The sequence below is a fragment of the Limulus polyphemus genome, unplaced genomic scaffold, assembly GCF_000517525.1.
Source record: "Limulus polyphemus unplaced genomic scaffold, Limulus_polyphemus-2.1.2 Scaffold1026, whole genome shotgun sequence".
Lineage (NCBI taxonomy): Eukaryota > Metazoa > Arthropoda > Merostomata > Xiphosura > Limulidae > Limulus > Limulus polyphemus.
Window position 1 is genome coordinate 177964 of NW_013666636.1, and position 27409 is coordinate 205372.

Sequence of the window (27409 nt, forward strand, 5' to 3'; positions counted from 1 at the left end):
CGCTTGGCCTATAGTAAATGATATAACTAAGTTAGATCTAATAATAATAATTTAGATAAGATCATAAGAATCTGTATAAAAAACACTTACCTGCTGGCAAATGATTCATCAGAGATTTAGTAGACCTAGTCCGCCTAGCCTGCTAGTAAAGTTGCATTGTAAACACGCGTAATTGTAAGTTGTAACGTCATTATTAGGCCTATGCATACGATTGTTAACAACCGGTTCGTGGAGGTCATTAAATTCTAAGAACAGGTTCGCACTAACCGGCTGAATCCCACCACTGGTTATAACCTCCCTTATAACCAATCATTTGTGTAGTGCTAACAACTCTGGGTAAGTTTGATATTACCAATTCAACTTAGTAACACGAGGTTCAGACACTCTGGAACATTATCTTAAATGAGTTAGTCAGTATTTAAATAAATCTTGAGGGAGTATAGTATAGCCAAATGATTACGTTATAATGATTATTGCAAGTTTTTGTTTGTTTTTTTAAATATTAGTCCCAATGGTTTCAGCTCTTCAGTTATATTTAATTTTCCAATAGGGCTTGAAGCATTCGGTTTTTATTTTTTCTATTATGCTTTTTTTATTGTTGTACGTTTATCTGGCAATGTATGATTAAGTACTGTTTTTGACTTTCATTCCAGCCTATAATTTGTTTGAAATCAAACTTACATTGATTCATTTTATTCTGTTAAGTGTGTGTTGCGTCAGCGAGGTCACGTGACTAGTATCACGCCACTTCTTTCTCGAACCTTCGTGAATTGTCGGGAGATTACTAGACTGGGGGCAGTCTGGTATATGTAAGATGGTCACAACGTGACGGGACAGTGTGTGTAGGTAATGAGTAATTGAACTGCAGTCAGAGAGTGTGTAATTGAGTATTGTCGAGCACGAGCACGTGAGATGTTCTAGCGTTTGTTATAAAGCGACTGTTGGAATTAAGTGTATCGGTAAAGTTGTATTCGGAAAGAATGAACCAATTTTATTTAAGAAAGGACTTGTGTCGCTAAAGTTTCGTCAGAACGAATTTACGGAAAATTAAGCAATCGACTGGAGGCGTAACATGTGGTAGCTGTTAATACATATGTGTATATACTCAAATGTTTAAACTTCGTTCAGCATAAGTTATTAGTGTTGGTTTATATAAAATGTCTGTGTTAGGGTAGATACCATTACTGTATTTGCAAGAAATTAAAGTAACTTTCACCACTGGTCTCAGCAGTTGAAACAGTAAAAGGAGTTCAACAGTTAATCTATCTGTACAAAATGAATTCCAATACGCTGCATTCCAAGCTATTCGGTGGAATTTCACACTAACACACCTATAGGATGTTTTATGTTAGCCGCATGATTACAACAGCTTGGACAGCTTCGGTAATGACTCGAAAGACTTGGTAGTTTTCAATTTCTAACTTACCAGTTGGATTTTTGTTTGAGAAGAAGTGAAAATAAGCTTGTTTATTTGTTTGTTGAATTTCGCCAAACAATTACTCGAGGGATATCTACACTAGCTGTCCCCTGTTTAGAAGTGACAGACTCAAGGAAAAGCAGCTATTTAACGCCATTCACCGCCAATGACTTGGGCTACTCTAACCGAATAGCGTGATTAAGTGTCACATATAATGCTCACAGGACTAAAAGAACAAGCATGTTCCGTTATGGGATTCGAACCCATAACTCAAAAATTGTGAGTCGAGTGCCCATAATCAGCAAGCCATGCCAGGACCACCGTGAAATATTCTATCAAAACTATATCATTAAAATGATCCTCAATGTCATAAAAGATCCTGTTGTTAAAATATATATTGTAATATGTATGAGCCTGAAAAGTCAAGCTTTGCAGAATAGCACTTGAACTAATTTATTATTAAAAGGTTTCTTCTTTAAATGGATGCACACATGTTAAACAAATTAAAAATGAAGCTGATGCAAAACCCCAAAATACCATAAGGTTGGCACATTAACTAACGTACCGCATCGTTCTGTTATTGCTGTAAACATCCGTCTATGGTTATTACCAAATACTATAAAAAACCTCACACTTTGTATATTGAATAGTGCCCTCACAGTGGTTAAAACCGGCATTGGTATTGTGTCATTAAGCAAATATTCCAGATGGTATAAAAAGATTGATTCTGAGTTGAAAGAACTTGAATGAAACACTGCATTTTTCGAAGTATTATTTTCTAACAACTGTCCATGTAATACCCAAATTATTAAATCGCTTATTAAAGCAAGATTCACCAGCAGTTCTGTTAATATAATTACTACACCTTTTGTTGTTACTTTAAATGATTGTTTAGGTGTATTAATTAAAAACATGCGAAATACAATCTGCTCTGATAAAATTTATTTATGATGGTTTATTGACAGTAATCTAGCATTCTGCTTAAACTTTCTCGTCACAACACAGACAATGAGTTAGCTACTTCGATTTTTATTTTACAACCTTTATACTTAAATAAAATGTGAATATATCTTGTTAAGGTTATCATTTTTCCTATTGAAGAATTCTTTCAAGACATAAAATTAAACTTTTGCACCTTGTTGCACTTACACAAAAATAAAAGGTCATAAATATGCTATTAGTTAATGCTGTAGTTTACAGTTCCTACCACTTGAGCAAACCAAAGATTTCTATGTATCACTATGCAAAATCATTGCATTCCAAAATTGCTCAAATTAATTATTGCTATTTGCAAATCATTTTATCGCAGCATTGTAAGATTGTTGTATGCTATATTTTCATTATGATAATTTAGCTGTTTGCTAGAGGAGTAGCTAATCATGATGATGATGTAAGCTCTAAAAAGTTCAAAAATTTAGTTCTAGAATCTAGGAACTTCCCTTACTTGATAGAAGTGAGAGTTCCATATGAATATACCAGAATCAATGATCGATTTCATATCAATCGAGTCATTGAGAGTTCGTTTTTCTGTCATTTAATCAGTAAGTTAGTCAGATTCATTATGAATCACGAAATGCTTTGTTCATAGTTGTTACTTTTTTAGGCCTACAATACTTATGGAGTTTGTATTGAAAAGTTTATTTAAGAAATTAGGCCTGCAAGTGAACGAGGCTGTAATAAATGTGTATTGAAGAAATAATTGTTACAACAGCGGAAGTCACGTGACGCTAGTAACACGTCATGATATTCTCGAAGGCTCTTGAATGCTCGAGTGTTTATCAGACGTGTGGTATTCTTGTATATAAGACCGCCAAGAAGTGACGGCAACAATGGAATTGAATTGCAGACAGAGATAGAGACGGAGAGTTGAGTCAAGTGCGTGAATCGTTCGTTGTGAATTATAGCGTTTGTTTAAGTTATAGCGTGTCTATGGAAATTAAGTTTGTTTGTTTTGAATTTCGCGCAAAGCTACACGAGGGCTATCCTTTAGGCTAGCCGTCCCTAATTTAGCAGTGTAAGATTAGAGGGAAGGCAGCTAGTCATCATCACCCACCGCCAACTCTTGGGCTACTCTTTTACCAACGAATAGTGGGATTGACCGTCACATTATAACGCCCCCACGGCTGAAAGGGCGAGCATGTTTGGTGTAACAGGGATTCGAACCCGCGACCCTCAGATTGCGAGTCGAGCGCCGTAACCACCTGGCCATGCCGGGCCTGGAAATTAAGTGTATTGCAAAGTTGTATTAAGAAAGAATAAACTAGTTTTATTTAAGAAAGGACTTGTATCGCTAAAGTTTCTTCGGAAAGAATTTTTACGGAAAATTAACAAACGAACACAGAGGCGTAACATAATTAAGAAGTTATCATAACACAAACTGGATCGTTCATTGATTTTACCAAATAATCCAAAAGAATACGCCTAATGATAGAACATGCCATAACACTGGTATCAGAAATGGAATTATTATGGTTAAATAAAATTGAATTTTGATTAAACTTCAACTTTCAAGATGATCACACAAGTACAAAGTGAGATAAGAAACTTGCTAGAGATGTTAAAACAATGGAAAGAAGTACAAAATGAAAAGACATAGCACTAATCTGTAATTACAAAAGTGACGAAGGGAAGAAAAACATTAACGATTTCAGTGATCTTACATAGTTAGGCTATACAATCATCACCAAATGAAAGGATGAGATCCAAAGATAAGAATATGTTTGGAAGGGTCATAGGTTATACTGGAAAGACCAATAATGTGTTCCAAGCCAAAGCTAATCAGTTATGATTATCTTTGGAATTTCATCACGTAAGAGAGTGGTGAGCTGGGTAACTTCAGAAAATTTGCCTGCAGAAAGTCAACCCACAGAAGAGACCAGAGTGTTCCTGTGAAGACCACTTCCCGAGGAACATCAAGAATGGACCCACCAGTGGATTCACCTAACTGCCTATTCATGGAGAGCTTCCCTAGTGACAAAACACCAAGCAACATTAAAGGACAAGAAGCCACCCCATCTGCATAGCTTAACCCTCTAAAAAGAAAACCACCAAAAAGACTTAGTGAATGAACAATTTAGTGCACTATTATTATTTGAGTTTTTGTATTATTACTGTTCACAAGGCATCACAATCCAGAAACGAGCTAGTGTTATAAGCTATTTTTTCAATGTTATAATTCATTTGTTTGTAAGAAGAAGCCACAAATCATGATGATGATGCTAGATTTACAAAGTTCGTAAAAGTAGTCTTAAATATAGAAACTTCCCGTACTTAGAAGAAAATAAAGTTTAGATTTAATACAAGAATCAATGATAGAGTAGTTAATAATTGAGCAGTTGTTGGTTGAGGAAAGATTGATTAATAATTTCATCGAGTTACTGAGAATTGGTGCTTCTGTCAGCTAATCAGCAAGTTAGCCATATTTGTTAAATGTTATAAGTGTATTAAACTTACAGTAGTTTTCGAGTTTATGTTCAAAAGTATATTTATGACATTATGTCTACAAGTTAACATGGCTGTATTATTGAAGAAGTCAATTAATTAGTTATTGTCACGTAGACTGGATCTCTAATAATTTTCCAAATAATTTAAAAGAACTCGTCCAGTGATATTGCACGTAACAATATTATTAAGTCAACCTTGTTTTTTATAATCTTTCTCTGTACCACTAGTTTAAAATCACTGATTTGAGGTATTTAATAACTTTGTTCTTTCCATGGGTAAGCTTTTGAAACAATTCATGGGTGCTGGTTATTCACCTAACATGGCTAATTTGTATTCATTGTAAGCTTTCAACGAATTATCTTCATTTTCATGTTGACAAAATTTTATTGTTTCAAAATCTCACTGTTGTAGGCTATGTTTTAATATTTTAATTTACATGTTGTATTGTTGTTATAGGGAGTTTTGGCATGATATAATGACTAGAAATTTCCCTATTATCTAGGTTTGATGTGACATTCCGAATTTTCGGGAGATTTGGAGGACATTAGTAAAATATTCAAAGGAACAACACAAGAGTGATCGAGTTAGTAAACCAGTTCAATGCTGTGCGTTTATAAAGAGTTTGTTCCATGGATATAAGAGTCAATTTATCACTGTAGTATGGGCCTGCACTATGCATTAGTTCCCACCTTAGTTAATACGTATTTTTGTAATTGTTGTGTTTTTTTATTGTAAGTTACCTAAATTTCCTTTCCTCTAATGTGCACAACAAGGCCCGGCATGGCTAGGTGGTTAGAGCGCTCGTCTCGTAATCTGAGGGTCGCGGGTTCGAATCCCAACATGCCAACCTCCGCCTTTGCCTGGATGAGAAAGGAGGAGGGTTGGGCGCGGGGCTAGCAACTCCACCCCGTAAAAACCAACCTGCTACAAGTAACTGCAACAACAACTTTCCGTTGGTGAGGTGTTGTTACATGAATAATAAAAAAAGTGCACAATACATATATTCACCCATTTTTGTCACGTTATAAGACAGACTATTATTTTTCTTGTTAGTGAATCAGTTAACAAACTGGGGGGGGGGGGGGGTTGCCACACTGATTGCACACAATTTGCCTTGAACACAAAAGGTACTTGCAGAATGTAGTGCAGTGCACAAGTCTGGATTTTTTTAATTTCAGTGCTTTTGTATATAAAGGCAGGGTGACCCTCAGTAAGGGACTAAGCATAAATATATACTACAGTATATATCAATACATATTCAGACAAAATTTCCTAACTGCATTTGTAGAAGTTGTATAGCCTTCAGGTGTACTGAAAAAAATCTAGTAATAATTGTGCAATATTCTCCATAGAACATCGCCACTTGTTAAAAAACAACAAGAAGAAAGCTCTATAAAGCATGTATATACGTTTTTCAAAGATTTGTGCATGTATTCTGCACGTGGTTACACTTAAATGTAAATTTAAATGTGCTCTGTATTAAGCATGGCCTCAGGAACTTCTTAATCTTGGTTGAAAGTCAGTATTCAAACATCTTTTTGATCTGTGTATTCACATCGAAGTCAGTTTTGGAAATGCTTCGTTCCAAACTGTTCATGTGAGTGGGCAGGAATGTTGTTTACTGTCAGTTAACTCCGTACCTATTAGTCAGATGAAGGTAATGGCAAGAAGTACCAAGTTATTTTTGACACTTAAAATTTAAATATTTTCTACGTGCATTAAAATTACCTTTCTTTTGTTACAGGTTTCAGATAAAGTAAATAGAGAAACCAGAAGTTCATGTAAAAGTTACTGTCTGATGTATGAAAGCCACAATGTAGTGACAATAATACCTACATTTGTAACACCACAATTCGTTAATAACTTATTTTTGTTGTTTCTTATTCTATTTAATAATTTTTATTATTAAGTTTCACTTAACTACCTTGATCATCCCGCTCATTACTACAATACTTAAATTAACTATCTGTTGGGCCAGGTATACCTTGGGATATCGTAAAGGTCTTAAATACAAGTTCAAGCATTTACTACTGATTAAGAGGTTAACACCACGACTCTTCAAACAACTTTATCACTACATAAGAAATGCTTAGGTGTTTCATCACAATAAAATTTAGAATCTAGCCTAGGTGGTGTGCAGAAGAGAAACATCTTACAAATCCTAAAAACTAACTTATTAGTTTTGTTTGGTTTCCTGCTTAGTTAGAAGACTCTTGTGGTCCATTAGTACTGGGTGCATTATCCTTATTGGTTGAAATTAAGCATCAAAATGTACTACTTACACAAAATGCACTTATAAACCCAATTTCACACAAAAGTACAAGATTGTGCAAATCTGAAAAAATCAATCAAAAGGTAAATCATTTACCAAATTAGAATGTTTGTTTTATAAACAAAAAAACTTTACAAAATTTATCGTTTAAGATTTTATGTAAAAATTTTAAATTACCTTAAATTATGGCCCCTATTTATTTTTCTTACCTACTTTGAAATAAAACAAATTAGTATTTATTTTAACAAAAAAGTTCTTAATAGGAATAGCACACATCTAAAGCTGATTTTTGTTAGAAAATAGTCAAATAATTTGGAGTAAATATGAGTTATGATGATAAAATTATATCATATCTTTAATTTTATGAATACCAATTGCCATACTGTCAATAAGAAAAACTATCTATTTTGATTTATAGCTTGGATAAAATAAAAAAAAAAAGAAACCTAACACATATTTCACCTGCATCAAGTTATATTACCAAATTCATGTGGGAAGTGTTAAAATAAATCTCAAAATGGTTAGTTATAGTCTACACAAAGTGTGAAAACAATCTTGTGTTGAAGCATGTTATACTTTGTTACTTCTGCACTTTTTCTCATGATGTACAGAAAAACAAATGTCTTAATTAATAAATCAAGCTCAGGTAAAGTGCAAACACAACTGATATATAGGTTTGAATACCTTTAAGTAAAATATAGATGCATCACAAGGGTCAGCTTCATTCAACTTTATAGAAACATTTCTGTAAACACCAGGCAGTAAATTAAAGGAAACAAAATCTGAGCTTTTGACTTGATGCACCAATATAAATAAAACGTTTTTAATACATGAAATATTGGTCTTTGTTATTTCATCAGCAATATTACAAAATGCAAGGTAGTGACTCAAATAAGTAAAAAAAATCACTAAACAAACAAGTTCATGGTTCAATAACTATGGAAGCTCAAGTTTAGAAAATCTGTGTGTTTGTGTGTATTAAAGTACTGCTGACACAGAGTTATAATATATTGGAAATTTATTACCATAAACATGTAAGAACTGTTGCAAGAAAACACTACAATCTTCTGCACTGCTGCTATTTAATCAATTCCATAGTTTGTTCAGAACAGCTTTGAACAAAGGTAATTAGGAACCAAATGCTTTTTCTAACAGTGGTTTTTGTATTTAATATTTCAACAGAAGCTATCTGGTAAGATCAAAGTTCAATAGATTAGAAAAAAATAAAACCAAAAACAAATTAATAGAGCAAAAAAAAAGTGTTCTATTCAAAGTGTCTTACATTATCAGATCACAAGATGTGTTTGTGTATATGAATACAGATCTAATAACTTCTTGGAGCAGTATACCCCTTTTCTCTGAAACTTTATCAAATTGTATTAAAAACATTAACATAGTAGGTTTCAGTAGTTTATATCATATAACATTTTCATAGATGGCTTATTAAGGACCAATGCAACAGGTATGTTGTACTCAGCATTACTCTAAGTCAGTCATGTAGCTAAATAACTAGTTTTAAAAATAGTTAAGAATGACACAAGTTTTTTCTTTGAGCACAAAATATTTTCTCATGGTTTTAAATACAGCCCACACAGCAGTTCAACTTATTTGTTTTTTTGCAATCTGATGCATTTCGCTAGAACATACTTCAATATTATTTTTTTTTATTTTTTTTTTTATTTTTTTATGTATGATGCAAATTTGACTACTCAACAGTCAAACAAATTAATGTATAATCTTTTCACAAAGTTTCCATCAGGATTTGGCAATCTTTAAAATTTCAAATTAAATATGTATTTAAGATTTCGGATACATTTCATATGAACTTTTAACCTTATTAAAAGGATTCTGCTTCAGAAAAGTAAGAAGAGCATCATGGCATTAACCCTAAATCCCAAAGTCAATCTCAGCTTTACACATGAATTTTATAATCATGTGTGTATAAGCTAGAAATGTCTGTTTCAGAAACCCAAAACCTGACTTTTATATATATTTCTAAAATCTTTGTCTAATGTAGACTTAATCTATCAAGTATATTTGATGCACATAATAAGCATATACGTTACAAAAGAAGGACAACAGCTGAATTAAAACAAATTCCCAATTACCAGCAATCCCAAATAAAAGTGGGGGTGGGGAGGTGGAGTGGACTGGAGGTAACCAGATTTTCTTAACTAAACTTTTTCACCATCATTTCTATTATCAGATGTATGTCAGTCAGTTATGAGAAGATTTATATTTATCAACAAAGAAATCATTCAATTTACAATGAGACTACAAACAACAGTCTTCTATTTAAGTTCTCTTCATGACAACAAACTTCGAATTTCCTTGTGTAAGTGGCATAAGAAGTCAACGTAAGAGGCACTTCCATCACTTCCACGGTCTTCAACTAGGTACTGACGAAATACTAACTCCAATTTGTCCCCTTGACGAACAATTGTCAGCTAGTAAAAAGTTGAAAAAAAAAAGACAAGTGATATTTAAGTGTACACATATGCAAGGTTTTTACAGTGTAGTATATCCAATAGAAAAACTACATAAGCTGTTGATAAAAACAAAACCAATGTTCAATCAAAAAAAATCATGATTATAAAAGAAATTTTTTTTTTTATCTTTTGCCAAGTAATTATTAAAATATAATTAATGAAAACTTTTTACAACTCTATTTCATTGAAAGATGTGACTTGAACAAACTTTACATGATAGTATTTTTTAAAAGTATCATAATTTTCTTGTGTTGAAAGAACACATTCCTCCTAGTCATCAACAATATGAAACTTGTGCTGTCAATGTTGACATGCAATCTAAATACAATGCAATTGCCTGAAATTAGTTTCTTTATTATATAGTTATTTAAACTACATTTTTATCTATCTATATAAAATGACTGCAATTTAAATTTCAACATGAAAAAAAAAAATAGTTAATACATTGGGTTACATACCCTCATGCATTTCTGTCTTTCTTCTCTTACAGTTTCAACAATATCACGGATGCGAAGAGAAAGAGGAGTGTTCAATTCCAGCAAGGATGTCTGAAAATTCAGATCAACAGTCAAAAAAATTAAATCTTCAAAAGTTAGCAGACTTCATGAATATGATAAGTATCCTGTGAATTCTTGAAAGATGAGTTAATTACAGCATGAAAACACAACGGACTATAAAACAGCACAAATAATGTCCAAAATATACAAGTCCATCCAGAGCTCAATAAAGACAAAAAATATAAATTAAAAAATATGGGGTTAAAGATGTCCAGTTTCTTGTTGTTTTTTTGTGGATATAAATGTGGATCTGTATCAAATACTTAAAAAAAATTCTAAACACAGTTGATACTTTGTAAAAGATGGAACCAAGAAAACGTTTACCTTGTCAATATCCACTCTAGCTGCTGTCTGGACACCAAAGACATTCTGCAGCCAATCTGGGTTTACTGCCATTCCTATCCACAAGAACATGTGCACACCATTTTCTAGAAAAGCAGCAATATTGTAAGATCAATTATATTAAACATGTGCAGTATGAAAATCACATTTCAAATGCAATGCATGTACAGCCAATACATACAAACAAGCAGTAATAACCAATGCCAATTTCCTAGGTCAAAACTCTTGTTCTTTGGTAAAAATTGGTTTTAAAGAATTAAAATTTTGTCCAAAAAGCTACATAGTGTTTAAAACTTAGCTATTAAATATCTGCAAAAAAATTCTATAAAATATCTGATATTATGAAAATGTACAAACTTAAGTGTTTCTTCAAATGTAAAAAAAATCTATCATTTAAAGCATGTTATGCTTCTTCATAAATTTGCTTAATCAGATTTGTTACAAAGATGCACTATAAACTAAATATTTTAAGTGCAGATCACCAAATGTGAGAAATACATTAATAGTGTAGAAATGAGTGACATATCACATCAAGCAAGAATATTATACCCATGTCACAGGAGAACTAAACCTACAACACGGTCGTTTAAAACCACATGAGCAACCAAACCATACAAAAATGTTTTTTAAACCTTTCACGCTAAAAAATATTGCAAAATTATCAGGGAAGACTATAATTGTTGTAGTTATATCTGAGTGATTGTATCTAGGTAGGTAGAAAGGGGATACAGATAAATAAAGTAAGTCAGGCAGATAAAAATTTGTCATCTTTTATAAATAGAAACAGAACAAGCTATACAAGTAGAGAACTTGCTTTCATACTACAATCAAATCATTTTAAAATTTGATAATGAAATAGAATAATCAAATCCACTATATCAACCACAAGAAAACTTGCTTTCACACTCCCACTTAACAAACTGGATTCATTACATTCTTGTAAACCAGGCTAAGCAGTCAAGTTTTTTCTTTACATATCTACCTTTTCAAGAGCATGTTGTGCCATTTTAGAATAATTTCAATATTAATTTTGAATTTTTCAGAAACTGATGACATTTGTAGCATTTTTCATTCTTGTGCAAGACTTAAAAATTATGGGCTAAATGAAAACAAAAAATAATATACAGAAAATCTTTGTCCATTGTAAATGATTTACTCACCAAGTAGATAAACACCATTATCTTTGATTTTTTCTACAGAGCACCTGACAGCTTTAGGAAACTCTGTGGAGTCTGGATCAACATCATGCTTAAGATAAACAAAAGAAGTACATTTTTTTATTTTTTTTTATCACCCTACACTCATATCTAGAAATTAAGAATTCCATCCAAAACATTCAACTTAAAAAACAATATTTTACCTATATATTTATCTAGCATATAAATTTTATTATCTTTAAAGCAACCTGCTATGCTGTGGGGTTCATAGGCTCCACTCCTGATTTACAGAAGTGCTAATTTCCCAATCAATTATCTCCAAATACTTCTAGACCCTCCATACCAGGAGGTTCCACAGTTAATAATAAGAAAACATTAGGGCAGCAGCACCCATGGCACCTGAGCATGTGCCAAGTTTGGTCCTTTTATCATGTGAGTAGGTATGAACCCAGTTTCATAAATGGCATCCAGAGGATCCAGAAGGGGGTCAGGAATAGAAAATATGATGTCAGAATATGGTGCTACACCATATAGATAAGGATATCCCCCCAGGCTATCATAAGTCCAATTTGGTCCTGCTAGCTCCAAATTTATGGGAGAACTTTGTGAAAAAACAAATTTACAAACATGTACAATGAATTAGTAAGGATATCCAATAAATCAATAAAGAAACAAGCAAAGCCAGCTTAATATTCTGACACCCATGTTTGAATACTTATTATTCTATTCCATCATTATTTTCATTAGTATCAAAGAAAGTGTATTCAAAATGTTCATATGCTTTTCAATTGTTATACTACTGGACCAAGAGCCATAAAACTGATACCGAAAATAGAAATGTGCATTGGTAATTATGTTAAAATGAAAAACAAAGTAAAAAAATAATTATGGCTATGAAAATATGCAGTTGACTATGAAGTTGAATAAAATCAGACACCCACGTTCATTTGGTAAAAACTGCCAATACACATTTTTCAACAATTTAATGTGCCACTCTATATATTGGAAAAGCATGACCTATCCTAAAAGTAAACAAGTCTGATGAAAAGTTACTATAAATATGACAATATCTTATGTACTATTTAATTGCTATTATGCATTCCTTCCACTTAAACATGTAGTTGAGAAAGTTAAAGTGAAGTGTTTGATGAATATAACTTTATGCTTCATTTTTGTAATAAGATTAATATTCTACAACCCCACCACTGCTACTAGTAGTCAAGCTTAAACTTCAAGGCTAATAGAGCAAAGTTGTAGTATTACATACCTTTTACAATTAGATTACTTTTTCTACTGAATTATTGCCATTAATAACAATAAGTAAAACAACTTTGTTAAAGAATAAAAGTACTTTTTACATTTCTTGTCATATGCTTTCAAATGTTTAGTTTAGATGTGATAGAACTAATAAGAATCCCAGTTTACTTCCTAGACACAAGACAATTTTAAAAATACAGTTAAATAACACTAATCTAATTACATTTTTCCTTTTCAAGTTAAAATAAATTAAACCCAGATTTTATAATCATAATCAGTCAGTATTATTTCCTTATATATAAAACCTACAATGAAACTATGCCACATTTGAGATGAAAATGTCTTTAAGCTAGGAAGAACAGTATGTCAAATTTGTAATTCAGAAATAACAAAAAATTAAGGCTGCAAGAAAAACAAAACACTTACAAGTGGTAATAGACGAGGATACAAATAACCTGTACTGCAAGCGATATCCATAGTGGCTACAGCCAGCATTGCAAAACTACGATCATCTGTAGACATATCAGGCCCTGAAAGAAAACATGATGTAGAGATAAAACTTACAGAAAATGTCCAAACTAAAAATATTTAAATTATGAAAAAGTATGTTTGAAGTATGACAAGCAGTATAAAACAATTTTTCACCACTACCAGTTATTGCTAGGTGACAAAGGAAAAACAAATCAAAAAGTGCATGTGAACGTTGAACTAACATGAGGCAAGATGGCCAAACCTAATGCTAAAACAAATAAAAGGTTTCAACAGATAAATCTCTATTTGTACCATGAGTAAAACTGATCTATCAGAAAACACACAGAAGATATGTAAAACACAACAAAATAAAATTACACAAGACAATCATGTTTAATACAAACCAAACCACTAACTCTTTTCATAAGGTATAGGTGCATTGCACCTCATTCTTAACCACCAAAGTAACCATGAAATTAGTCATTCTATAACTTTTGATAACATATGCATATCTTTACTAAATTTCATAGACTATCAGTAAACATTGCAAGTCTTTTGTACATAAAAAAAATCAGAAATTTTAATTAAGAATTTTTTTAGAAATTTGTCTGTGAATATACGAAGCTAGTATTTTGACTGCTTTGAGTGCAAAGTGATTTTCATCTTCAAATTAAAAATACTTTTCTTCATCTGAATATTGTCAAATTTCATTTGCATAATCTCTAAAATCTCATAAATAAATATCAAATGTTTTTTGTTTTTTCAGTAAAACTTTATATTTTATCTGTTATTTTCTCTACACCTATATAAGGTTGGTTGACTTGACCAACCTCTTAACCATCCTAAAAAAATTAGGAAATCTAAATTACCCTCTTTTCTTTCTAGAAAGATTGCAAATGGTAACAGGAATCCACAATTCTTTATCTTTAATAGTTTAAAGCTCATAACAGTATACATCTACTTAAGCTTAATTTTATTGACATTTACACTGTGTAACTAATAATCCCACCACACAAGTTGTAAATCATTCGACAAACATACAACTCACATTACTGTATTGAATTATGTAACGCATGAGCTGCTTGCAAGAATGCCTCAAAGAATTTTTATTATATTATTGATACTTGAAACCATTGGTACTTAGTGAAACTCCTTACATATGGAGTTGAAGAAAAAAAACAAAGATGACTATAGTACCTGATGATGCCTTTACTGGCAAAACTATGGTGGTGAATAAATGAAGTTTTTGTGAAACATACAGCTGTCATTATTTTTTCCTCAATTCTGTAATTTATGTTAATTAAATTTTTTTCTTTCACTATCTTACTTAATCTAACCTTACATTTCTAATTTTTACATTTTAGTAACTTTTATAATAAGTAAAGAATACACATTTGAAGCAAGAAATATAGTACTTACCTGGGTCCTTTTGTTGTCAACTGTTGATGAAACTTGAGCCTTTTTTTTTTTAATACTAATGGTACTATTATATCAATTTTTTTTTATTAATTATACACTGCACCTAAGAAAACAATGATAGCACGTAGCAAGCAAACAATGTCCTATAACTATCATAATTTTTCTGGCTTTCTAACAATGCAATAAGAGCCATTAAAAATTCAGCTAAGCCCATCAATGTGTTTCCAGTTGGAATAAAATTTGAACTGGAAGCAAAATAGACTATTCTTTGTATAAAAAAACAATGTAACATAAAATCATTTGATAAATTAAAACTTTGGCTTTCTACTGGTAAAAATAATATTGTATTAAATGTCAAAGAACTATTGATAGCTTGTGAAAGAGAGGACATAACAGGTGGGTGCTGCAAGTGGGTCTCATTTTCTACTTTATGGCTCCATAAACAAATAAGATTAAACTATAAAAATTATGATTTGCCTGAGCAATTTACCTTAAATACCATGCTTCTCAGAGGAGTGATAAATAAATTAGAGAAGAGGGGACACTTAAAGAGCAAATGTCACAATTTTCATACTAGGGCAGATTAAGAACTTTAATATTTCCTCACAAAATTAAAAACTTAAAACTTTTACAATATTAAAATTTGATTTACTAATTACATTTTGATGCCAAGTTTATTAATATACATTGATAACAAAGTAGTTTAAATTCTGAATACTTCCCTAAAAAGGTTGTGACATGTGCAGAAAAGGATAACCATATGGAAAAGGTTAAAGATCCAATACACAGCATAAACACCACTTACAATAATTCTTTGAGAATATGGACTCCAATACCATGGAAAAACAAAACGGCTGACAAAATTTCGAATTCAGTCACATAACACAAAATGGGATATGAGCCACACATGAGAGAAAGAATAAAACACATTCAGTCAACCAAGTCAGTTAAAGATCCAATACACAGCATAAACACCACTTACAATAATTCTTTGAGAATATGGACTCCAATACCATGGAAAAACAAAATGGCTGACAAAAGTTAGAATTCAGTCACATAACACAAAATGGGATATGAGCCACACATGAGAGAAAGAATAAAACACCAACCTAACTAAAAACACATTCATTCAACCAACTATACAAGTCAGAAAAACCTAAATACCTCTCTTGAAGGCATTCAGATAGTTAACTGACCCAAACTCAAATAGAGAAGCTCTCCAGAAATGGATATCACTCTAGCCTTTCCATTAAGGAGGCTCAGGATCAATTCATGACCACTGTCACCACAAAACACAGTACTTCTCAAAATGTTCCTGAAGATAGCAGCAGACTATCAAGCCAAAATGTAGAATACATACTAATTATGAAAAAAAAAATTAACTAAACTAATCAATATGAAGACTTAGGGGATCACAGAGGATATTAATTGCAAAACCAACAACTAAAAGTTTGTGAAACTGAAACATGCTATATGAAATACAGCAAAATTAACAAGAGGTCTGCGATTTCAATATGTATATATGCAAAATAAGAAAATAATAAACTAACACAATATGTGAACCTAGGAGATTGTAAATATATGTATAAAATAGTAATTTTGTTGAATAAGTCATCATGCATAAAAGAATGTGGCACAATATTCTACTCACAAACAAGACTTCCTCAATAGAAACATCTACAAGACAGAAAAACATAGTTTCATCATGTAAAAGTTTGGTGTTTACTATTTCAATTTTTCTTATTGCTATAGTTATGAAGCAACTTTTTTTTTCACTTATTTTTGGAACTATAAATATAAATCTCTATGCCAAGATGTTAGTGGATTATAACATCTACAGGAATACAATTGGGTTTTATATCACTGGAAGATGGCGAGTTAAGCCAGTTGAAATATGCATGGAAATAAAATACTGTTAAACCTTGTACAGTAAGAAAATGGAAATTACATGCTCAAAACCTTTTTTAAAGACATTAATCTCCTGATAAATTACCACTTTTAGTTACACAGTTAATGAAACAAAATACACTACCTCCTGATAATGCATCACTTTTAGTTAAACAGTTGATGTACAATGGTAGCAGTTTCATACACTCTGGTAAAATAAGCTGGCCAGCTGATGAGGGACTAGCACAATGTTTCCTGTATGAAGCCAAAATCTGAGCACTTCTATTAATGAAATAGTCTTTCATCTGCCTAGGTGTTTGTTCTATTATCATTCTGAGACCTTAACATAAAAAAAAAGAAACAATTATTAACATTACAGATTAACTTGACACCGATAAATTAGAATTACTTTCTATACAACTATATTACAATGTAAAACTTCAAATTTTTGCATTTCTGTTTGTTGTTTTATCTTAGTGCCATTGTTATGTAACAATGTTTTGTATTTATTTTTCAAACAATGAGTGAAGATTTTATTGGATTTCACCATTTATGCACACACACAAACATATAGGTTTTATATTGCTAGAAAATGCCTAAACTGAAGTCTATGGTTGAAATACATGTGGAAATAAAACATTTAAAACTTAGTTTGTAAGAAAATATTTTTTTTCAAAACTTTTCTTAATGAAAAAATTTAAGCTACCTAGTTTAGAAAAGTAATTCATGATGGTGTCAAGTTCACAGTTTCTATACAGGACTGCCATCTGGTTACAGGTTTCAAGAGCAAGGTTATGTACTCGTAGCCGACGTTGGCCCCCACAACTAGTAAATAATACTGCCACTTGGATATAGGCTCCATCTTCCTCTGTTAATTTATCATCATATTTAATTTCCACACTAATTGATTTATCTTCATCAACTGCTGCCAGTTCCACATCAGTTGTATTGGACATATAGTAATGGCCATAAAAATCTGTGGGCCTTATACCTAAACATTAAGAAAATGTGTATTAAAGTCTAATAAAAAAAACTAACAAATCTACTTTCAATGACAAAAATTTAAAATGTAAGCAATAGTCATAATAAAAAGGACACATTATATGCTAAAAAATTGTAACTTAGGTTATTTAAATAACTAGCACAAGGTAATTTCAAACATATGAATATTTTCTCTCTTATAACACTTTTAACATCAGCTCACCGATGCTGGATTTCATGTTTATTTCAGGTGCTAAGTTCTTTATGGCTAATGTTTCTTTTAATCTCAGCCACTGCTCATTTTCAGCCTTTCCAATAATTTGGAACTGTTCAATTTCTACATTTACATTCCAACATAAAGAAAAATGCCTATACTGAGGCCTTCTTCAGGTTAACTAAAATGACATTTGACTTGTTATATTCATGTGGAAATACAACAGTGGATTGTATTAATTTGTAACCTGCAAATCAGGGAGCCTTTGATAAACATTTTTTTGCCCTAATCATTAACTCGATCTCATTATATTCACATAAACAACTCTCAGCACTAGAAGTCTTTTTACATAAAACAAACTCATGATAAAATAGAGTAGCCTACAAGTTGAAAAGAAACAGAAAATAAAAGTTTGCTGGTCTACATGTGGCTTCATATGTTCCAAATGCAAGACTCTCGCGACTATTGCAAGACCATACTGAAGTTGTCAGGTGCCAAAATATTACAATTTTCTAAATATGATATATGGAGCATTAATCTTGCTTTAGAAAATAATATGTACATCCTAATAAAATCGTGTGGCACCTAGCCACCTAAATATTTGGTTTACATCAATTTCTGGACCATCCAACAGTGCAAGGACTTACGGCTGATGACGTGTGTCACAGCCTTATTTAATTAAGGAATGATATATATAAAGCAAAACAGTAAAAATCCCAGAGAACACCAATTTCAAAGTGAATAAGCTAGACAAGAATGTACAACCATCTAAACAGTAACCCACTGAACAAAAAACTGCTTCTACCACTGTCAAAGGTCACAGAATGATCATTCACGACTTCACCCATTCAATCAAAAAGTGAGTGCTAACAAGCTCCAAATATCCCAATTAACCATATAAAAGCTGTTTCATAAAGGTTTTGTTACCCTTGAAATAAAGCTTAAAATACAGTTGCACAAGCTGCTCCATACTCATTAGTGAGAGAGAGAGAGAGAGAGACACATTAAAGAAAAGTGGATGAGGCCTGGGTGTACTTGAATGACTGATAAGAAATGAACAGTTTGGAACTGGTCATGATATGATAGGACTTTATTTTTCTCTGCACCACTTTCAAAGTTTTATTATTATTATTGGTCTTTATGGTTGCCATGGGTTTATCACAAAATGCAAAATTCATACTTCGAAAAGTGCAAACCAAAGCAAATGAGAGTTATATTAATTACCAGGAAAACATTTACAACAATTATGAGATTGAATTCCTGCACTGTATACTCAACATACCAAGAAAGTCTAGCATTAATTCACATCTCTAAGTCCACAGTTGAAAGTCTCACTGTCCTTTGTAGAAGCTTGTTACAATGAAAACTCTAGTGTCAAACAATACTGTGTACAGAGGGCTGAGTACATTATATTAATACAATTGCAAATAATGTAAATCAGCAAGTCATGGGATAACTACTACAGCTGTTAAAAAGTACTGGAGGAGTGGAATGTGTCGGGAACTACATTTTGATATTCTTTGGCGTTTTGTAAGTAGTATAATTCTATCAAAAATTTATCACTTTTGGAAAGGATATGATGTAACTGCCATTTTCAACACAAAATATTCATACTTTCAAACAAATAATATGTGTTCATATCAATGATTTACTGTTTCCAAGATGGGGATATACCTTAAACTTAACAGCATGGAAAACAAAGGAATATGGATCAGCTTTGGCCCCCAGTACCATTCACAAAGAGACATGCAACAAGTTGTATCCCAGTTGTGCTAGGTGAGAATGCATGAACACGAAGGTCAATGGTAAAAGCTGCACACTCGTGTCACACAATAGTATGCAATATAATCAAAAAGGATTTCAATCTGGAAAAGCAACACAAGTCACTTGTATACAAGTTGCTTCCACAACATATATGAACAATCGTTGCACATCTCTAGCAGATTGAGAATGGTTATTAATGCTATTCCATAGAAAGACATACTGTTCAAAACACTAGATGTAGCATCTATTGATTTCTATGAAATCAGACTGTTGAAACGGGTGCTGAAAAACAGTTATCCTTGTACACTAGTTGGATTAGGAAAAGCACTCTGAAAGGAAGGGTGTGATTTGAATGACAACTTTACGAAAGAGCCTTTTGCAATAGAACTTGCACTGCAGGGCTATTATCAAGATACATACTTATCAGACAGAACATGACTGGAAGTAGCAACATAGACTGTAAAGGCATGTTGACACTTCTATGTAATGTCCTAAGCCTCTGTAATTGTAGCTACAAGAGAGATCATGATTGATGATGGAAGAAGAGATACTTGGGGCTGTATGGGGCCAAGAACACAATTTTTAACATCTAACAAATTTGTTCAACTCTGCTGATATCATGATACTCTGAATCACTCTTACACTTCTACATTTTACTGTTTCTATATATAAATAAAAATGATAATAACAGAACACACACATTGTATATCCAGTGTATATCCACAAGCACATATTCAGTTTTAAAATTAATTTTTAAGAGTAAGAAATGCATTATATATTACTAGTACAGCTCCAGGAAGTAAACAGTCATCTGCTTATAATCTTATGTTCTTGCATCATAAAATTATGTATGTATTTCCCACCTACATGGTCATATACTCCTATTTAAAAAAAACAACTAATATCATTTGAGACTACTTCCAGAACTGTTCAGCACTGTTGTTTTAAAAACTGTATTTAGATAAGCAGCAGTTGAGTACCCATGTCCTGTAATTGAATCACTAAAACCAGTTGTAGAGCAGCAAAGTTTAGCTTTTCTATTTCTTCATTAAACAATTTAAGTACTGTCAATATAATCAAATATTTCACCTAATCTTTGTTTAAAATTACTTATTAAAACCTACAGAACAATTTTATTCATCATTAAAGATATGCCTGAAAGTTTAAAAAATTCTAAAGGATATGAAATAAATTTTTATTTTGGTTTGGTTTGTTTGAAATTAAGCACAAAACTACACGTGCTCTACCCACCACAGGTATCCAAACCCATTTTCTAGCATTATAAGGCTGCAGACATACCATTGTGCCACTGGGAAGCATGAATTTTTATATAAATAACGATTTTTATAGTTTCTTATCAGGCAGGCAGTAGCATTGTCTATGCAGGGATGGCTTGGATTGTTCATTGAAATGGTATTTTAAATATCTCCTGAACAGATCATCAGAACTTTACAATACTATATAGTGTTTCCTTTTATAATAATATCTATGTAATGACTAAGTCACAAGATCTGGGAATGTCTGTAAATATCATAACAAAAAGTTAGAATTTGTTCTTCTTTCAGCTACTTCTTTTTTATTGCTTGATAACTCAAAAACCAAAACAATGGTGTCAACCAATTTCAATGAGGTGACATTTTCAATCGGAGTATTCACTTTTATAAGTATTATTAATAACTAATAGTAATTAAAAACAAAACCATAATTATAGTATAAACGATAGTATCATTACCCCCTTGAAGTTAGCTTTCTTACAGAAATTTGTTGTTCCTTTAAAAAGCTTAAGTACAGGGTGAAACCGGAATTACTAGTCAATAATAGATAAACAATAAATATTCCAGTTGGAAACTCATTGTATTTAGAACTCAGTCATAAATACAACTTTCTTATATCTATTGAAATATTGCATTAACGAAAATAAGCAATGAAAAACTTTTTAATAAAGGAAGTAAATGTAGGGATGGCACTTGCATCATCCCTACATAATGGTTTTTAGTGTTATAAATCTGCAGACTTACAACTTGTGCCACTGGGGTGGTAGTAGTTTTTTTCAAATTCAAATATAAAATAAAATAAAATTTCCTAATGAATACTTAATATATTAAACTTTTTATAACCTAAAAAGCTATAAATGGTTTAGATAATTTCCATATCTGGTCAAGCAGAGCTCCAACAGTGTCAAATAAAAAAAATGATGCTAAATTGTTCAAATTTGCTTATTATAAGGGTTTGAAGCTCCCTTAGCTGTCAGTAAATTAAAATTGTCACTTTATGTTAGTTATAAATAATACAGTAGCAAATGTCAAAGAGAATTTATGGCAATTTTTGAAAGCAAAATGTTCTATATGGAGCATGGAATGTCCCCTTCACTTTATTGCTTTTATCTTTGTAAAGAAAAAAAAATGCTTTGTTAGTACAAATTAATAACTTAGCTGAAGGATATGTTTAGTATGAGTGTAAATTCCAAGTAAAGTTAGGATGTCATATACAGGTGGGAAAATATAAAATGGGCAATTTACAACAAAGAAGTATCATGTGATACAGACAAGTGATGACTAAGAACTTATCTAAGTATTTCCTTTCAAAATTAAACTTTACATTATTAAGCTTTGATTTATAAACTGTGTTTTGATACCAAGGTTATTGATATATATTGATAATAAAGTAGTTTAAATTTTGAAGGCAAATGTAAAAGATGTCATGACATGGGCATTTTCACCCACTCATACTAAGAGTTAAATACATGATAATAGTAGTGCTGAGACACAACTTTTAATATTTAGATAATAAGGTAAACTCAGCATTAATAACAGAGCTCAATCAGACACACATTAATTCTAAAAATCCTGCAGTGTAGCAGTTATTCAATCTTACCTGTGCTTGTTCTAACTCTCATGATTGCATCAAATGCAACAGTCTTTTGTAGGGAATGTTTTAAATCTTCTAGAAACCTTCTACCATCAACATCTGCCTGTAATTTCAAAAATAACATTCTAGAATTTCTAAGAATTTTGGTCTTTTTGTTTTAAGAGAGTAAAATATAGTTTAGATGTACAGCCCAAAAAGTATTAACACAATCAAAATTATGTTTCCTATCTAGCTATGAGGAATGTAGAAATGAATAATAATTCATGTTTTAAAATAAGTTCAATAATACTATCATAAAAAAAATCAAGTTTTTTTTTCTCAAACATGCTACTTTTAAAATTTGTCAAATATAACATTAGTATATTATTTCAATAATCATATCATTAAACCTCCAATAAATATCATACTGTATAGAAAATAATGTAACTTTTTTGGATCAAATGTCATCTCAAAAAAATGTTATCCTTGGTTAGATGTGTAACTGAAAATTTGTATATAAAACATCATTTAAGAAGACAAGCATATAAACACTACCATGTTTGAAAGAAAAAAAAAAGTTGAACAAAATCTTTACCTGGAAATAAGTGTACTTGTGAACTTGTCCACCACTGAGGCGACAGACTTGACCAATGGTAGATATATCAATATATGAATTAGGGAATAGGAAGAGATCCACACAACACCCAGCGGTGACACATTCCTGGCCTAAGTTGTTATAGAAGGTAGACTGGGGAGCTAGGATAGTCTGCCAATTAACAAGTAAATGTTAAAACAATGCATATAAAACTTTACTACAAATCGTACTTTACTTTTACTGTACTTTTCACAAGGACATATGAAAGTCACATGAATAACTAGTATCCTTGCTATGCAAGTTTCTGATTAAAATCTTTAAGTATTATGAAATAAAGATGTCATTAAGGACAAACAAACACATATACACCATATATACTTTGTGTAATAGTCGATCCATATCTCGTATATAAGTTGACCTAGTTTTTCCAGCAATGTAAGAGAGTAACCTCTCATCCCAGGCAAGGTCACACTTTATACTGAAAACTTTTGAAAACAAACAAAAACACTTAACTCTTAGTAGCTACTTAATTGCTCTATGTTAATTGCAACCATAATATTCAAATATTGTAATTTTAAAGAAATTAATGTACTCTAAGGTAAGGGTGCTAATATTACTGGTATGCAACATGTTTAATTATAAAAACTAATTATTCTATTAATAAGATAACATGTCAGTTTTCATGTTTACCTTTTTTGTAAATAAAAATTGCTTTTTTATTGTTTATTGTCTTTTATATCAATTTGGGTTTTGTTTCATGTTTTGTGGACTCTTAATGAGCATGCATTTCAACCTCTTGAAATCATTACTTGTGTAAAAAACAAACCTGACATTTACTGCAAATAAAAATGATTACGCTGGGTATTTACTAATATCATCAGATTTCTCTAAATATTACTTCAGTTCCTGAATACCAGCTGTAATAAGTGCAATTTGTAACGAATTTGTTATTATATATTTATTTTAATATTGACATTGTTTAGACTAAGTTTATATTTAAAAACATGCATAGCTTGTAGTGTTAGATATGTATTGCGAAACTCCCGCCTATTCTCCAAAATCGTAGAAGATTCTCGAGAGTAAGAATCAACAATATATATGTAAACGCTTAAATTTGTATTGTTAAGTAAAACTGCAATTTCTAGAAAGCCTCTCCATACGGCTATAAATATAACCAACACGCCACGCTATAAAACTTTGGAAGCTATAACTGTGATTGTTATAATGCTTACCAATCAGAACACTTCAGATAATTGACCAGAAACCTTTACAAAGTTCGAACATTACAACTCATTTAACTTCAGAGGATTCTCATCGTACATTAGTATTTTTACGAAAACATCACCTAACGTCACCGGTAGGAAAAATCGGTGTGTGATCAGTGAAGGACAAAGCTAGCTTCCCGTTAAGCAAATCATAACTACATCAACTCATAATTAACTCACACATCGTGAACCCTCAATGAGATATCAAGGAAGTACCAGACTAGAAAGAAGAGTTTATACTGTTTGTAAGTTTGTGAAACTTTTGTTTATAAATTGTTTGTAATAACTATTGGTAATAACTGTTATTTTAAATTGTACTGTGGTGTGTATATTCAAACGTATTGTATATTCAAATCTTGTTGGCAAATATTACAAACTGACTATGTATCAGCATTTATTTAAATATTAAATCCAAAGTACAATTTAACTACTAAACTTAAATTATCAGTTAACTCAATTTAAGACCATTCGAAATTCTAATATGTAACAAATTTTAGACAAAGTCTAAATTCTTTTTAGACAACTACACATTTTTAGAATCACTTGTATTTTATCAATTCCTTACTTTCTCTTTGTCTGTTCCAAGAAGCTTCCTATCATCTCTATTTTTTAGCTTTCCAGGAGCATCAGCTATTGGCAATGTGGTATGGAAGATGAAGATTTTTCCAGCACAATCAGCAGCCTGGAGAATATCAACAAAACATTTTTCAAATTCAGTATTATTGCAGCTATAAAATCTAAATACATTGGAACTATAACAAATATAAAACCATTAAGCACATCTAAAATTTATGTTCAAATATCATTGAAGCTGTTTATTTTGAAAATTTGAGAATTACAAAATTACACACACACACATATATAGTTTTAAATAAAATATGACAACTATAAAATAATACAAAAGCATGAAGTAAACTCACACTATAAAAAAAATCCTTTCAGCTTCAGCATTGATTTTGTTTTCACAGGTTTAAACAATTATTTATCTTTAAAATATTATACACAAACTCATTCAGAGATTATTTCAAGTCCTTACGTTCAGAATCTTTTAAACTTTTCAGCTCAGCACTGACATTACAAAATGTTATCTATGCTATCTTGTTTTATACCAAAATCATAGGTTTTAATTTTCAAAGTTTGTCATCAATCCTCAAAAATTATTTTAAACTTAACTCTATGCATACTGGCAGAGTTAGTTTAATTGACCTTGTAACCAACCATATAACCATGAAACTATACATACTATATATATGAATACATTAACTCTTTTCAGCACACCCTCAGTCCATGGAACGGACCTTCCCACCATTCTGTGCTTGTTATACTTTTCATACTATAACTTATAAATTAGTAAGCGTACGTTAATAAAATTGAGCAATTATCAGTACAAATTAGAATGCTTTCATACACAAAATATCAAATTTTTTATCAAGTCTTAAAGTTTGTAAAGCAATGTTTTTCTCATACCCTTTATTTCTTTTCCCATGTTGCCTATCCAACATGCAAAGTAATTTTCATTTTATGATTAAAAATACTTTTCTGCATCAGAAAATGCAAAATGTCTTGGCATTATGTCCAGATAGTTATCAAATATTTCTTAAGAAAAAAAACTATTTTTCATCTTTTATTTTCAGTAACAAATCTCTGTACAGGTTTGGTTGATTTGACCAATCTCATAACCATGTTTAAAAAATTAGGAAATAAAAATAAATTATGCATTTTTTGTTCTAGAATGACAACAAATTACAACACAAAAATCTCAACATTATACATTTATAAATACATTACACCACCGATTTTCCGGCAACTGATGGTCTGGCACCTCCTTTAATCCAGGAGTGCATTTGAAATTCTTGCAACCACCAGACCAGTTCACTGGGTGGCCACTGATGGCATTGCGTGTGGCGCACGCTCTTTTGGGATGGGCTACTTACATTTTAAGTAGGTATGTCACTCTCGTGAAAATTCTTATAAATATGATATTAATGGATCAAATTGCTTGAATTTTTTTCATGAATGTTGCCAAGAATATGGTTTAACAAGATACAAATATTTAATTTTGATTTTTTCTTCAATTTCTTTACAACACATAATGTTGATAATAGCGTAAGTAAATTTAAAGTATAATGTACTAGAAAATAACACTTTTCTGAAAAAATATTTTTAAGAAAGTTATTTAATTAAATTTTTTATTTATGTCAACAGACAGAATCTAAAGATGGCATCATGTGCCTCCATCCCGAAAGAGTTAATTGTTTACATCTGCAGTTGGTGATCCCTCGGTTTTGTGCGATTCCGAGCTTATTTTGCTTACATTTAACCCTAGCTATGGCTTCTAAGCAAGGTCCAACTGACAGTCGTGGTGTCAAGTGTAAGCACAAATCCATATCGATACAAGATATGGTAGATGTGTTGAAACAACTCAACCATGGTGTTTCCATTTCTAGCAGTGCATGGTGCTTTAGAGGGTATAGTTAGTGGATCAGAGGTGTATTGTTGGATTATTATTATTCCATGACCTCTGTTGATCCGGCATCATTTTGGAATCAAGGGTGCTGGAAAATTGGTGGTTTTATTATTATCATTTATATTATATTGCCCTTTCAGTCATGTCTGACTAACAACACAGAATTTACAATGATGCGGCACACATGCACTCATGTTACCATATCCAATAATATAAAACTGACATTTAGTCTTTACAAAGTGACCTGTCTAGGCTTTGTTTCAGTAGACCTAGTATTTTGTAAAATACAGTCACATTTCAATTATTATACATTATATATGTGTATAGATTATTGCTATTTAGAAATAAATTCTTAAACTTATTTTTCTTAAAACATAACAGTAAATAAAGATGTAAAGCAAACAATTATCTCTTCTAGTTACAACCTTTGTACTCGGTTGCTGTTTGACGTAGCTTGCTAAGCCTTTTAAAATGGAGGATGTGAAACAAAATGTTTTTAAAAGTTTTATATATATATATATATATATACAGTTAGAAAATACAAAAATACATAAATTACTATAT

The 27409-nt window shown here is 31.4% G+C and overlaps 1 protein-coding gene across 2 annotated transcripts in view; it reads right to left on the bottom strand.

The window, feature by feature from the left end:
- Window positions 1-8133: 8133 nt before the first annotated feature.
- Window positions 8134-27409, bottom strand: part of LOC106461763 (protein transport protein Sec24C-like) — a 56704-nt gene continuing 37428 nt past the window's right edge. Inside the window, exons 14-23 of one of the 2 annotated variants that reach the window (XM_013921611.2) lie at window positions 24944-25060; window positions 23114-23284; window positions 22546-22642; window positions 17419-17703; window positions 16858-17052; window positions 13362-13465; window positions 11682-11769; window positions 10504-10607; window positions 10081-10170; window positions 8134-9580 (exon numbers count right to left, since the gene is read on the bottom strand). In XM_013921611.2, coding sequence (XP_013777065.1) covers window positions 9440-9580; window positions 10081-10170; window positions 10504-10607; window positions 11682-11769; window positions 13362-13465; window positions 16858-17052; window positions 17419-17703; window positions 22546-22642; window positions 23114-23284; window positions 24944-25060 — 1392 coding nt within the window. In that variant the 3' untranslated portion in view covers window positions 8134-9439. The remainder of the gene's footprint in view (window positions 9581-10080; window positions 10171-10503; window positions 10608-11681; window positions 11770-13361; window positions 13466-16857; window positions 17053-17418; window positions 17704-22545; window positions 22643-23113; window positions 23285-24943; window positions 25061-27409) is intronic. The other variant, XM_013921612.2, reaches the window with a different exon arrangement.